The 12,690-nt window shown below is 43.6% G+C and overlaps 1 protein-coding gene across 8 annotated transcripts in view; it reads left to right on the top strand.

Annotated features, from left to right (window-relative positions):
* tcf3a (transcription factor 3a) overlaps positions 1–12,272 on the top strand; it is a 36,981-nt gene extending 24,709 nt beyond the window's left edge. For 3 of the 8 annotated variants that reach the window (XM_042328979.1, XM_042328977.1, XM_042328976.1), the window contains 9 exons: positions 108–186; positions 1,857–1,933; positions 2,097–2,276; positions 2,459–2,570; positions 2,714–2,846; positions 3,492–3,545; positions 7,467–7,714; positions 8,532–8,678; positions 9,217–12,272. In XM_042328979.1, coding sequence (XP_042184913.1) covers positions 108–186; positions 1,857–1,933; positions 2,097–2,276; positions 2,459–2,570; positions 2,714–2,846; positions 3,492–3,545; positions 7,467–7,714; positions 8,532–8,671 — 1,023 coding nt within the window. In that variant the 3' untranslated portion in view covers positions 8,672–8,678; positions 9,217–12,272. Of the gene's footprint in view, positions 1–107; positions 187–1,856; positions 1,934–2,096; positions 2,277–2,458; positions 2,571–2,713; positions 2,847–3,491; positions 3,546–4,222; positions 4,465–7,466; positions 7,715–8,531; positions 8,679–9,216 lie in introns of all 8 variants that reach the window. The other 5 variants (XM_042328980.1, XM_042328978.1, XM_042328983.1 and 2 more) reach the window with 5 other exon arrangements.
* Positions 12,273–12,690: the final 418 nt, after the last annotated feature.

Genomic DNA, 12,690 nt, shown 5'->3' with positions numbered 1-12,690 from the left:
TAAAACCCAATCTGCAAATAATAGAGAAGGCAGAGTTTCTGTTCTACTGTTTTCTGTATCACAGATCTGACTATTGAATGACTGTTTCATTGTTTTTTTCTGTGTAGATTTATCCTTCGGACCACAACAGCAACACCTTCCCTTCATCTCCATCTACTCCAGTGGGCTCTCCCCAGGCCATAGCAGGTGACTGGGCAGGGAAAATACACCTGTACCTAGCTTTCCCCAGGCCATAGCAGGTGACTGGGCAGGGAAAATACACCTGTACCTAGCTTTCCCCAGGCCATAGCAGGTGACTGGGCAGGGAAAATACACCTGTACCTAGCTTTCCCCAGGCCATAGCAGGTGACTGGGCAGGGAAAATACACCTGTACCTAGCTTTCCCCCAGGCCATAGCAGGTGACTGGGCAGGGAAAATACACCTGTACCTAGCTTTCCCCAGGCCATAGCAGGTGACTGGGCAGGGAAAATACACCTGTACCTAGCTTTACCCCCAGGCCATAGCAGGTGACTGGGCAGGGAAAATACACCTGTACCTAGCTTTCCCCAGGCCATAGCAGGTGACTGGGCAGGGAAAATACACCTGTACCTAGCTTTCCCCAGGCCATAGCAGGTGACTGGGCAGGGAAAATACACCTGTACCTAGCTTTCCCCAGGCCATAGCAGGTGACTGGGCAGGGAAAATACACCTGTACCTAGCTTTCCCCAGGCCATAGCAGGTGACTGGGCAGGGAAAATACACCTGTACCTAGCTTTCCCCAGGCCATAGCAGGTGACTGGGCAGGGAAAATACACCTGTACCTAGCTTTTCCCCAGGCCATAGCAGGTGACTGGGCAGGGAAAATACACCTGTACCTAGCTTTTCCCCAGGCCATGGCAGGTGACGGGCAGGGAAAATACACCTGTACCTAGCTTTTCCCCAGGCCATAGCAGGTGACTGGGCAGGGAAAATACACCTGTACCTAGCTTTTCCCCAGGCCATGGCAGGTGACTGGGCAGGGAAAATACACCTGTACCTAGCTTTCCCCAGGCCATGGCAGGTGACTGGGCAGGGAAAATACACCTGTACCTAGCTTTTCCCCAGGCCATGGCAGGTGACTGGGCAGGGAAAATACACCTGTACCTAGCTTTCCCCAGGCCATGGCAGGTGACTGGGCAGGGAAAATACACCTGTAACTAGCCCTTCCCCAGGACATGGCAGGTGACTGGGCAGGGAAAATACACCTGTAACTAGCCTTTCCCCAGGACATGGCAGGGAGAGTACACCTGTAGCTTGGAGGATCACAATTGGGTTAACCCTTAGTGAAATCTAGCAAAGCATGTCCTATATGGTGGGTTGATTCCTAGCTAGTTTCTATTCGGTTGTGACTGAACACTGGGCTAAGGTGATATTTTGCTAAAGAGATTTAAGTGTTTGGGTAGGTGTAAGAGAAAAAACGTCAGTGAACTGACCTAGCGGATCCCACCTGTTTTAGTCCTTAGGGGGCCATATCCTGTGGTGTAAGGTTACAGCCACATGGAAAATGACAAAAAATTAGCTTTTTTCTCACAGGCAGATGAAGTGCAAATGTCACTGTTGGTCCAATGTGGAATCGAGCGACCAGATTAGGTTCTTCTTTGACACCAGTGCTTTGAGTGTGGTGTCTGAAATGGCCAACCATAAAACCTCTAATGAAATTTGACATAATTAGATTACATCTTGTCTAGAGTTACTAGATAACAAGTTATGGTTGACTACTTTTCAACCGAATGGTCGTTTGCCTGGTAGATGGACAGCCCCACTCTTGCGGTTTGTGCCAACTATTTTCAAAGACAAAGTTTTTGTCCAGATGCTTAATGTCTCTCTGTCTCTGTAGGTTCTGCCTCTCAGTGGTCCCGGGGCTCGGGACAGGCCACACCCTCTCCAAACTTTGAGGGAGGACTGCAGGCTCTGGTGAGTTACATGTCATGTCCTACTCCTGGACGTGTGTAGTCACATATCTTAAAAGATCACGAATAACACCTTGGTCTGAAGCAAGCTGGATGAGTTGAAGTTGATGAATAAACAGCGTTTGTTATACTTACCCCGGTATGTTTTGATATGTTTTGTTCTACAGCAAAACAAAATGGAGGACCGTCTGGAGGAGGCAATACACGTTCTGCAGCGCCACGCCGGGGGACAGGGGGGCCCAGGGGGGCTCACTGACATGCACAGCCTCCTCAGCGCTGGGATAGGAGGTCTTGCCCAGGCCTTCAACAATGCTGGCCTGGGACTGGCCAACAGACTGCCCAACCTTGTAAGAACCGTAGGGATGAATAGATCTATAGTGGGCATATCTAGCCATATGGAAGGTTTAGGATTCTGTCTATTGTCATGCTGTTCTATACAGCCTCATGTAAATAGTCATGTGACAGCTATGTTATGAAGAGACTGTAGGACTGTAACTATAGAATCCCATGTTTCTCCTTTGCTCTGTAGATGGCCAACCACCATGAGGACTCTGCTGGTCCGCCCTCTAGTGGTCCTGGTCTGCATGGTCACCATGGCCCTCCCTCAGCCCAGCCTGGCAGCCAGCCTGAGGGCTTCACCAGTTAGTTCCTCCTTGTCACTCTTTATTTTCCTCTCTTGCCATTCAGGAAAGGAAAGGAGACAAAATGATTGACTCTCCCTCTTTCTCAAAATATCTACTGTGCTTGGCATTGACTTATCCCCCCCCCCCCCATTTTCCCTCAGGCCTCTCTCGCTCCACACACTCGTCCAGTGGCGCCGACATCAAAAGGGAGGACAAGGAGGATGACGAGAACTCCTCTGTGGCTGACAAGTCAGAGGACGAGAAGAAAGACTCGAAGGCTCGCACCCGAACAAGGTGACTACGCCCTCTGTCTGTAGCAATGACACATTAATATGACTGAAATCAGTCAGTCACTCTCTTGAGATGCAAATATAGGACTTCTATGTTCAGGCAAGTCGTCGTCATCGTCAATGCATGATTTACCTGGAAGTTTACATTAAGAGCTCGTTTAAGTTAGGATTCAGATGTTTTCTGGCAGATATTACCGTGTCAATTGTCTGATCAGTTGGCACATTGATCAAATTATGTCATTTCGACACCATACTGCATTCCAGTCTCTTTTTAGTGTTGTTTGTGCAGTGCTATTTACAAAGTAAATAAAACTCCTGTCAAAACCTAAGCACTAGGTGATTGTTGTGGTATCGGAAGTGGGACATTTTGATCTGTTTAACCATCTTGTTAGCTTAGGCTAGCGAATGTGGCTCAATGATTTGTCGTAGGGACTGTGCTGCTGTTATTATAAAGGGGGTAAACTCTCACTGAACGTTATCAGGATTTATTTTATCATTTTCAAGACATCTGTTGAAAATGATTATGTCCATTCAGGGAGTGCAGGTTTACCCTCTCTATTTCAACCTAACACAGCCCCAGCACCCAAAAAGAGGTGATTCTCCCTAGCACTGTTATCATGTGTGCCCTCGTGTCTACCGTTGTTTTCAGAGAGACGTTCTCCTTCCAGACCTTCTCTTCCTCCCTATCAGACACGGGAGCAGAGTAAGTCTGTATCCAGTCATGTGCGCCTCACCTCAGGGGGTGTGTCCAGAAATATAGACACCAAATAACATTTTTTTTCTAAACTGACATCTATTTATTTATACCTGGTCGGCAGAATTTCAGCATAAACGATTTACTCGGGCATAGCAAACGCTTTTCTCGCTCCTTGAGCCGTGCCGTTGTTGGTGCCTTGAGTGAAGGTTTGTATCATCTTGCAATTATAACACATTCTTATAACACACAAGCTCTGAAAGGGATACCCCAGGTTTAGTAACTGATGGCGTAAGTATATTATGTATTTGAATTGTCAATTTGATGACTTGAACCGAGATGAAATTAGATTTGATCATTTCACAGCTATTGCAGCACATGAACCTGGCTTTTACCCTAACATTTTCAACACTGATTAAGAAAACATGTTTGTATGTTGTATAGGAGTTTGCAGAAGTATGTTAGAGGATTATATAAAGTCCTGTTTTCTTGCTTAAAGAATGAAGAGCTTATTCTTTGTCATAATGGTCCAGAAGCTGTAGTACAGCACTCCCAGAATGAAAGCATTTAATAGTTCTCTAGCAAGTGATTAGAACAGAACGTAATAGTCTTGTCCACTTTAGTAAATATGTCTTCTATCCCTTCCAACCAAACCTCCCCCTTGGCCTACATTGACTCTTCATCAGTCACGATGATGAGGACGAGGATGACGAGGATCTGCCGCCGGAGTTGAAGAAAGAGCGGGAGAAAGAGCGGCGGGTGGCAAATAATGCCCGTGAGCGTCTGCGCGTGCGGGACATCAACGAAGCCTTTAAGGAGCTGGGGCGCATGTGTCAGCTACACCTGACTAATGAGAAACCCCAGACCAAACTGCTCATTCTGCACCAGGCCGTTAATGTTATACTCAACCTGGAGCAGCAAGTCCGAGGTCAGTGTGCTGTCACTGGGGTCCAGTTTTAGACGGGACAAAGAACCAGGGTAGGGCCGCGTCCCAATTCTCTGATGCCTTCTAGTATCCTTCAGGGTAAAGGCCCTGGGATGTCTCCATACTCTTGAGTGGTTTGCTTTACTTGTCTCTTTTCCTTCTTTGATGTGAAGTCATTGGAAAGGTGTCAGGCTCCTGTGTTTTTAGATCATTGCAGATAGAGAGCAGACTAGGCGATGAGGCCACTTTCAAGTATTAAAACAAGTTTCCAACCATCTAGTTTGTTATGATCGGAGAAAATGGGACGAGGAAAGGAAGCTATTTAGACTGTTTGGGATGTGGCTCCTTCTCCGTTCCTTTGAGGCTTTGCTGCTGTGTGCACATATACAACCTACCACTGGATTCATGTCTGGTTTGGTGTCGTATGTGTTGCCTGATCTAAACAGCATGGGTCGGTCTGTCTGGGCTGCTTCATGTGACTGCCTCCCCCTCCACTATATTAGGGGTCGTTCCACCAATTCGGTGCCCTTTGAGAAGTGTAAGAAAAACTTTTGGAATTCTCATAATTTTGACATTCTGTCATAAAGGGCACATGTTCAACTTAATAAAAAAACATGTTTTCCCATCTCAAGAGGTACAAAGAAAAATATATACTACATAATTACTAGCCGAAGTAACCAGGTGGACAAATTCTTGTTAAATCAGCCATAAATCCCCTGGTGATGGTGGGAAGCTTGTGTGCAACAGGGAGAGGCATTTGAATGCAAGCTTCACAAAGTTGAATTGTTAAAACATTTCTATGTGTAACAGGGTTGAAGTGTTACACTTGACCAGCTCAGTTTTCCACCACAAAACACCACAAAACACCAAATGGACAAAGTAGAATCAGCTCACCTACTTTTACACTATCGTTTGACTAGTAGATGTTTATTTTGGAAAAAATATTGAAGGAATAGTTTCACCATTATTAAAACGAGAGTTCAAGTCGCGTAACAGAGTTGACCTTAAAATGAGGGACAGACTTAAATGAATCACTAATTGTATGAAATAATTCATCTTCAGAAATGACTTTGTCAAAGTAACAAAAAGGTTAGCACTTCACAATGATAGTGAGAACTTGGAGAAATGTTGCTTAAGAGGGTTAAAATCTTCCTAGAAGTCAGAGGCTGCACGGAGAAACATGTCAAAATGCTGAATTTTGCACTTTAGCAAGTCTAAATATAAAATATAAATATATAATATATATAATATAATTCATATAAAAAAAATCTGATTGAATTCTCCATGTGGTCTATATTAAAGGGCACTTCATTTAAATTAATAGGCTTTTAAAATTCTATATTTGTGCACAATTTCTACTTAAAATATCAAAGGGATGCGAAGGGCACTCATTTGGTGGAACGACCCATTAATATTATATTTCTGATTTCCCTTATACGCTTCTATCGCTGACTCCCATCACTTTGCTTCTTATGAGGCCTTAGCAACACGGTTTAACAACCCATTATGTTTCTGTTAGCTTTTTACACTGTTACAATTATTTCAGGCCCCGATAATGACTTCTAAATTAATTTGATCAGCTTTGGGTAATGGCCCAAAGTGAAGTGCAAAGATTTTTTTGTCAGAGAGGATTCACACATTTTCAACATTTAAAAAAAAAAAAAAAAAAAAAAAAATAAAAACTCTGACCTCAGACTTGCTGCTCCAGGTTGAGTATAATGTTAATGGCCTGGTGCAACGTGTCACCTTTCCCAAGTTACAGCATTGAGCCCCCTGTATTCTGCCTGCTGATTGGCTATACTGATGCAGATACGGGTAGTGATTGGATGAGAGGGGCTCACTGTTCTGCTCCTATCCCATTCCTCAGTGTATTAACTCACTTCACTTTCGTATTACAGTGTCTCTGTGTTGCATGCCCTTATTCGTCAAATGTTAACATTTTTAATTTACTGATTTCATTGAAGTCCTCTTCATACCCATCTCCATCTCTCTTTCTGTCATTTCCTTTTGCAGATGGCAGCAGTGATTTCAGCTTCCACTCATTCAGATAATACATCTCTGACCGCTGATGTATTTAACATGAGGCACCAGCATCTAGCTCTCTCTCTGTTTCTCTATCTGTGTTCCTGTTTCCCATTCTCTAGACCTGGTAGAGGGTGTGTTGCTGTCTTTCCTCCTCTCCCTCTCTTTCTTGGTCTTCTTTCCGCTTCACTGACAGCCCCCAAAAGCCTCATATTATCACCTGTGAATACACTCCTGGGCCCTGATCAGCAGGAGATGTAGACTGTTGGTCTGGGTTCTGTCAGATTCTGTTTGGAACATTTGGTATGATGGTTGTCAACCCGTAACTCAACATTTTAAAAAACTAAATTTGACAAAATAACCTTAAGTTGCTGTTTAGCCAATTGAATGTCTCCCAAGAAGTGATGGAAAAACTTGCTTTGGGTATAAAAAAAAATATTCCCAGTTGCAAATATCATTTGTGAGATCTTAAAAGATGTGTTCATGGACAATAGCAGTAACAGTAGTGCTCTTGTCTAAGGATTCCGCCGTGTAAAAACAAAAGGATTCTGTTACCGCGTCCTTTGCAGTCCATCCATCCGCTCTCTCTCTCGCTCTCCTGCTCCACCGCACCACTCTCCACCGGGATCATCCATCCGTGATCCTCCTCCTCCTCGTCCCTGGAACACATTCTGTCCATCTGGACAACCACCACTTCCTGCTGCTGGCCTACTGCCCAAATATGGCACTTATTGAATGATGTCACAGTCAGGCAGTCTGATCAAGGATGTGAATAGAGTAATGTGCAGGGAATGCTGTAGGGAAGTGCTGGTCTAGGATCAGGTCTAACTATGCCAGACAAAAGATGGGAACTGGCCCTGGAACAGCAATTGGCTATCCACATAAACTGTCAGCATTTAGGGGTAACTTAAATCCGTAGGGGCAACTTGGTGGGTAAAAGCAGCAGGTGTTGGGGTGTACCATAATGCCCCCTCCCTCCTCAGCAGCAGCTGCAGCGTGGCCTCGCCCAGCGACGACAACCTGACGGCAGAGGAGAAGGAGAAGCGTGAGCGGGAGCGCCGCTCGGCCAACAACGTCCGGGAGAGGGTGCGCGTGCGCGACATTAACGAGGCGTTCAGGGAGCTGGGCCGGATGGTGCAGGTGCACCTGCGCGGCGACAAGGCCCAGACCAAACTCATCATCCTGCAGCAGGCCTCGCAGGTCATTATGGGCCTGGAGAAGCAGGTCCGAGGTAGGCCTCCTTTTAGGAAATTATCCAGTACCCTCCACCCAGCCAACTATCACTCAACTAGCATGGCAGTGAAAGGGTTCATATTGGACCTTGAGATCTGAGGTAGGCCCCCTTTTAGGAATAGATCCAGTACCACCCAGCCAACTAGCTCTTAATACTGGGCCTGGAGAAGCAGCTCTGAGGTAGCTTTCCCTTTAGGAAATGATCCAGTACCACCCCCACCCAGCCAACTAGCTCTTAATACTGGGCCTGGAGAAGCAGGTCTGAGGTAGGCTTCCCTTTAGGAAATGATCCAGTACCACCCCACCCAGCCAACTAGCTCTTAATACTGGGCCTGGAGAAACAGGTCTGAGGTATGGCTTCCCTGTAGCTCTGGAAGGATTCCTTACCAAACCCAACCCGAAAAGAGATGGGGAAGAGGAGGGGCTTCACCTCTGCCAAACACTTAGTGACCTCACTGCTGCCGTCTGGCCGTTCCTCTGTTCTGTCCAGCTGTCTCCTCTTTGTTTGGTCTTTTGTTCTCCATGATTTTCCAATTTATATATTTTTCTATTTTGTTTCATATCTAGAATATTGCGGCATTTACACCTTAATCATACTTTCCGTCCCTGTCGCATCTCCCTGCCTTTTTGTTTAACATCTCTCGTTCGTAGATAAGCCTAACCTCCCAAGCCCTTCTCGGTTTACTAGAATCTGTGAAACCTGATGTTAAAGCCCCTTGCGTCCATCTTTGACTATTGTCTTGTGCTCAGCATCAGTTTACCTGAACCTATAGATCCACTTCTCCCCTGTGATTCCGTGTCTCCTCTTCCTAAAGAGCGTAACCTGAACCCCAAGGCAGCGTGTCTGAAGCGGAGGGAGGAAGAGAAGGTTTCGGGGGTGGACCCCCAGATGCAGATGGGAGGGGGGCACCCCGGGTTAGGCGGCGATGGACACAACTCTGTGAACCATATGTAACACCCAGGTAAGCTGTCATACTGTAACTGTCAATACCCTATGTATTGTTGTGGCATGCGTGAGCATAACATTTATTTTTCTGGATCAAAAGGGGGGATAGGTGGTGGGTGTGGCAGGGGACACGGAAATAAGCATGGTCAGCCCGTCTGAATTTGACATTTTTAGAGGCCACACCTCTAAACATATTGGTGGTGTAAAGACATTTGAATTCTAAGCCTATTTCCTTCAAGTTATGCCATAGCTAATGCTGTGTTCTTTTGCTCAAACATAATAACAAAATCATTACTACTAAATTCATTGTTTGGGGGAATTTAATTCTCCTGACTGTCTAGCTTTTATTTTGGTGATTTAGTTCTCAAAGATTATTATAAAAACAATATATAAAGGTATTGTCTACGCTATCTTTACAAGTGTACACTGAAAGTTCTTTTCCATCCCAATAATGTATTTTAATATGCATTAAAAAAATGTTACATTGTTTTGGACTTCAGTGGATTTCAATGGCAGAAAGACGTGTAATATAACGATCCCTGTTTGTCTTCCAGCTCCTGTTGATTGTACAGCTCTTAGAAGACGTGGCCTTATTGTCTTATTATGCATCTCAGTGGGCGTCAATCCACAAAGGTGCGCTCTCGATATAGCACATATAGTGGAGAAGCGCATACACACACACACACAACTGACAAAGCCAGTGGCCACATTCCTGACCATGAACACCCCTATACACCAGAGTTTTGAAGAATATTTACAGTAAACACACCCTGATCTCCAAGGAGAGACGGGGCCACAGAAAGAGGAAATTTAAACGCAATGATTTTCTGCCTAATGGTCATGTTTTTGTAAGACATTTTGAGAAGTTGCTTTACATGTTGGGAGCAAAATTTGTTTGGATCAAATAGTATTTTTGGATGAATTGCTCATGTGAGCAACAGGATTTTTGTGTCCTTTTGGGTAGTCATCTGCCATTCCCACCTGAAAAGAAGGTCATAGTTTCATTACAAGCAAAGGTGACACCAGAATCTAACCTGTGAGTAACTATGTGCCTGATATACATGCATAACGCCAAGGCTTGGGAGAGTTAGAATCGTCGTCATCCCCACCATTTTTTTTCTCAAAAGGCTGAAACACAGTACAGTTTGAGGTATCCAGCCACCCCACCAGAATGTAAAAGACTGGACAGTCATAGTGATGAAGGGACAATCGTCAGGCAGAGTGCTGTTATATAGCACAATGATTTTAAAAAGTTTCTGCCCTCGTAAGGGCTGACACAGGCCTGTCTGAAGGATTTGTATGGTGGGTATTTATTTGATCCAGGAATCCTACAAGCCTTCCATTTTTGTCCTCTTCATCTGTTTGTTGCTACTGCCATGGGTGGAGTGGAAGCACTCCCAGTGAAGATGTCCCCACCCACCAACACGTACAGAGACCCAGGACAGGTCATGACTCGCTACTAGCTGAGAACCACTTCCTGTTCACCTACTTTTCAACAGGATCACACCGTCATCTCAAGACTTCCTCACTCAGACTTGGGGAGATTGGACTGAAACATGCAGGAAGTGTGTGTGTTCTCTAAACCAGAGCAAGCCTCTCCCCCTCCACTGCCACTCCCTTACCCCTCCTGTTCTGTCTCCATTTCAGCCAGGCCATGTGGATGCATGGTCAGTACCCTCTGTCCCAAACTGAGTCAACCACCTGCCTTCATTTCTTTCTCTTCACGTTTGTGGAGCAAGTGTCATCAGTTGGCAAGGCAAACCTACATGGCCAGGTCATGTGTACTTAAAGATTTTATGTACGACGTAGGGAAATGTCTGTTTTTTTAAGTAGACTACAGTTATTTCGACGAGTATGGAAGGAATAATGGTTGTACTTCAAGAGGGTTGATTTTTGTAGCGTTGGTCCTGAAATATCATAGCGATCTTCCCTTGAATGCGTTCAACTGCCATCTATGGACAACATTTTTTGTTCCTTAAAATTACAGGAAGCATTGGGCGTTTTGAACAATTTATAAAGTCTGTAAGGATCCTCCTTTTTGTAGAAGTGATGTTATTTTTTTATTTTTTACTTTGTAATATAGCTGTATGAGTTTTCTTTTGGATTGCATTTATTTTTGTTTACCTTGTTTAAATGTAAGAACTCATTTTAGATGCCAGGAACAAACTATCTCTTTTTCCATCCCAAACGTAGTAATCTCTTTTTTTTATGATGACAAAAGCAAGAAGTGCCAGTTGCTAAGGGGTGAAAGTAGTAAACGCCAACACTCCTAATATGGCTAGAACATTCAACTATTTTGGAAGTACAGGTCATTTGGAGATGGTCTGTATAAATCATTTAAACCAGTTACTATTTCACACTTACTATCAAAGGATATGTCAAAGTATTGGCAAGCTTTGTCACTTAAACATTTAAGTGCAAACTCTGATATTGTTGAAAAAGGAACAACGTATTACGTTTTTCATACCAGTTTCATTTTATGGCAATCCTTTTCAGCTTGCTAGGTTTTGGACTTTGGTATCATTCTTAGTAGTTACTCACCAGGCCTGAAAATGTCACTGTTGAAACTTCACTGTGATTGTCACTGCATGCGTGGCTTTCCAAGAGAACCTTTTACAGATATAGACGATTGACATGGGAGGGAAGTGTTTCAGTACATATATAAAGTAATGTTTTTGACCCTTTTCCTATGTTTCTCAGTGATTGGCATCCCTGAACAACTGAGTCCACTTTGATTTCCTGAGCCCTATTACCAGTTTCTAGAATTGAATGGATATGAGTGTTTCCAGACCTGTTATCTTCCGTATAAAACATTTATGATTTAGACAACACTCAGAGTACCATATCCATCCTTAATTGTTGTTTTTTTTCAACATTCTCAACTTTGTTTTCTATTAACTAGGGCAGAGAGACATTTTTGTTTTGATATGAAAAATGTGAAATTGACATGTTCAGTATGTACCTATACAAGACCTGGCCCGTTGATGTTATAGAGATCAACTAAACAGTATTTTTCCCTGCAGAGTGATACTGAATTGCAACAGTATTTTTCTCAGTTTGGCCTGTTTGTCTTTCATAATAACCATGCTCCAGATGACAACCCTAAGCTGCCATTGGTTCTTCTGTCTCACAGAAGACACATTTGTTTTGGGATTATTATTTTTTATGATCTGAAAAACTGAACATTGCTGATGTTATTTGTGTTCATTTTTGTTAATGTTGAACTGCAAATGTTGAGTACAGTATCCTTAACTTCCCTTGTCAAAACGCACAACTAGTATTTTGCCAGCGGTCTCATGGTCTGCCAATCTCTGCCCCCTTCAACAGACGGTCACACTGCTACAAAACCAACTGTCGCTCTTACATTGGGGACAGAATCCATTTGTCCTCAAAGTGCCTCCAGTTTCCTATTTTTATTTATATATATATATATATATATAAATATATATATATATATAAAGTAGATATTGAGAACTGTCATGTATATAACAGTAATGTAGCAATAAATGTGCCATTTTTAACAGAAATATACCTTTTTTTCAATGTCTGTCTTTTTGAGCTTGTATACCTAAATGAGAAACAAAAACATTGTAATAAAGGGTTGAAAACATGGTAAGATTCTTGCCTCATTTTGTGTGTATTGAAACAATTCTCCACGTACAGTCGTGGCCAAAAGTTATGAGAATGACAAATTCATTTTCACAAAGTTTGCTGCTTCAGTGTCTTTAGATATTTTTGTCAGATGTTACTATGGAATACTGAAGTATAATTACAAGCATTTCATAGGTGTCAAAGGCTTTTATTGACAATTACATGAAGTCGATGCAGAGAGTCAATATTTGCAGTGTTGACCCTTTTTCAAGACCTCTGCAATCCACCCTGGCATGCTGTCAATTAACTTCTGGGCCACATCCTGACTGATGGCAGCCCATTCTTGCATAATCAATGCTTGGACTTTGTCCGAGTTTGGGTTTTTGTGTGTCCACCCGCCTCTTGAGGATTGACCATGTTCTCAATGGGTTTAAGGT

Source organism: Oncorhynchus tshawytscha, linkage group LG10, assembly GCF_018296145.1.
Source record: "Oncorhynchus tshawytscha isolate Ot180627B linkage group LG10, Otsh_v2.0, whole genome shotgun sequence".
NCBI lineage: Eukaryota > Metazoa > Chordata > Actinopteri > Salmoniformes > Salmonidae > Oncorhynchus > Oncorhynchus tshawytscha.
The sequence above is the reverse complement of the archived record's forward strand: the minus strand, read 5'-3'. Positions and strand labels throughout refer to the sequence as shown.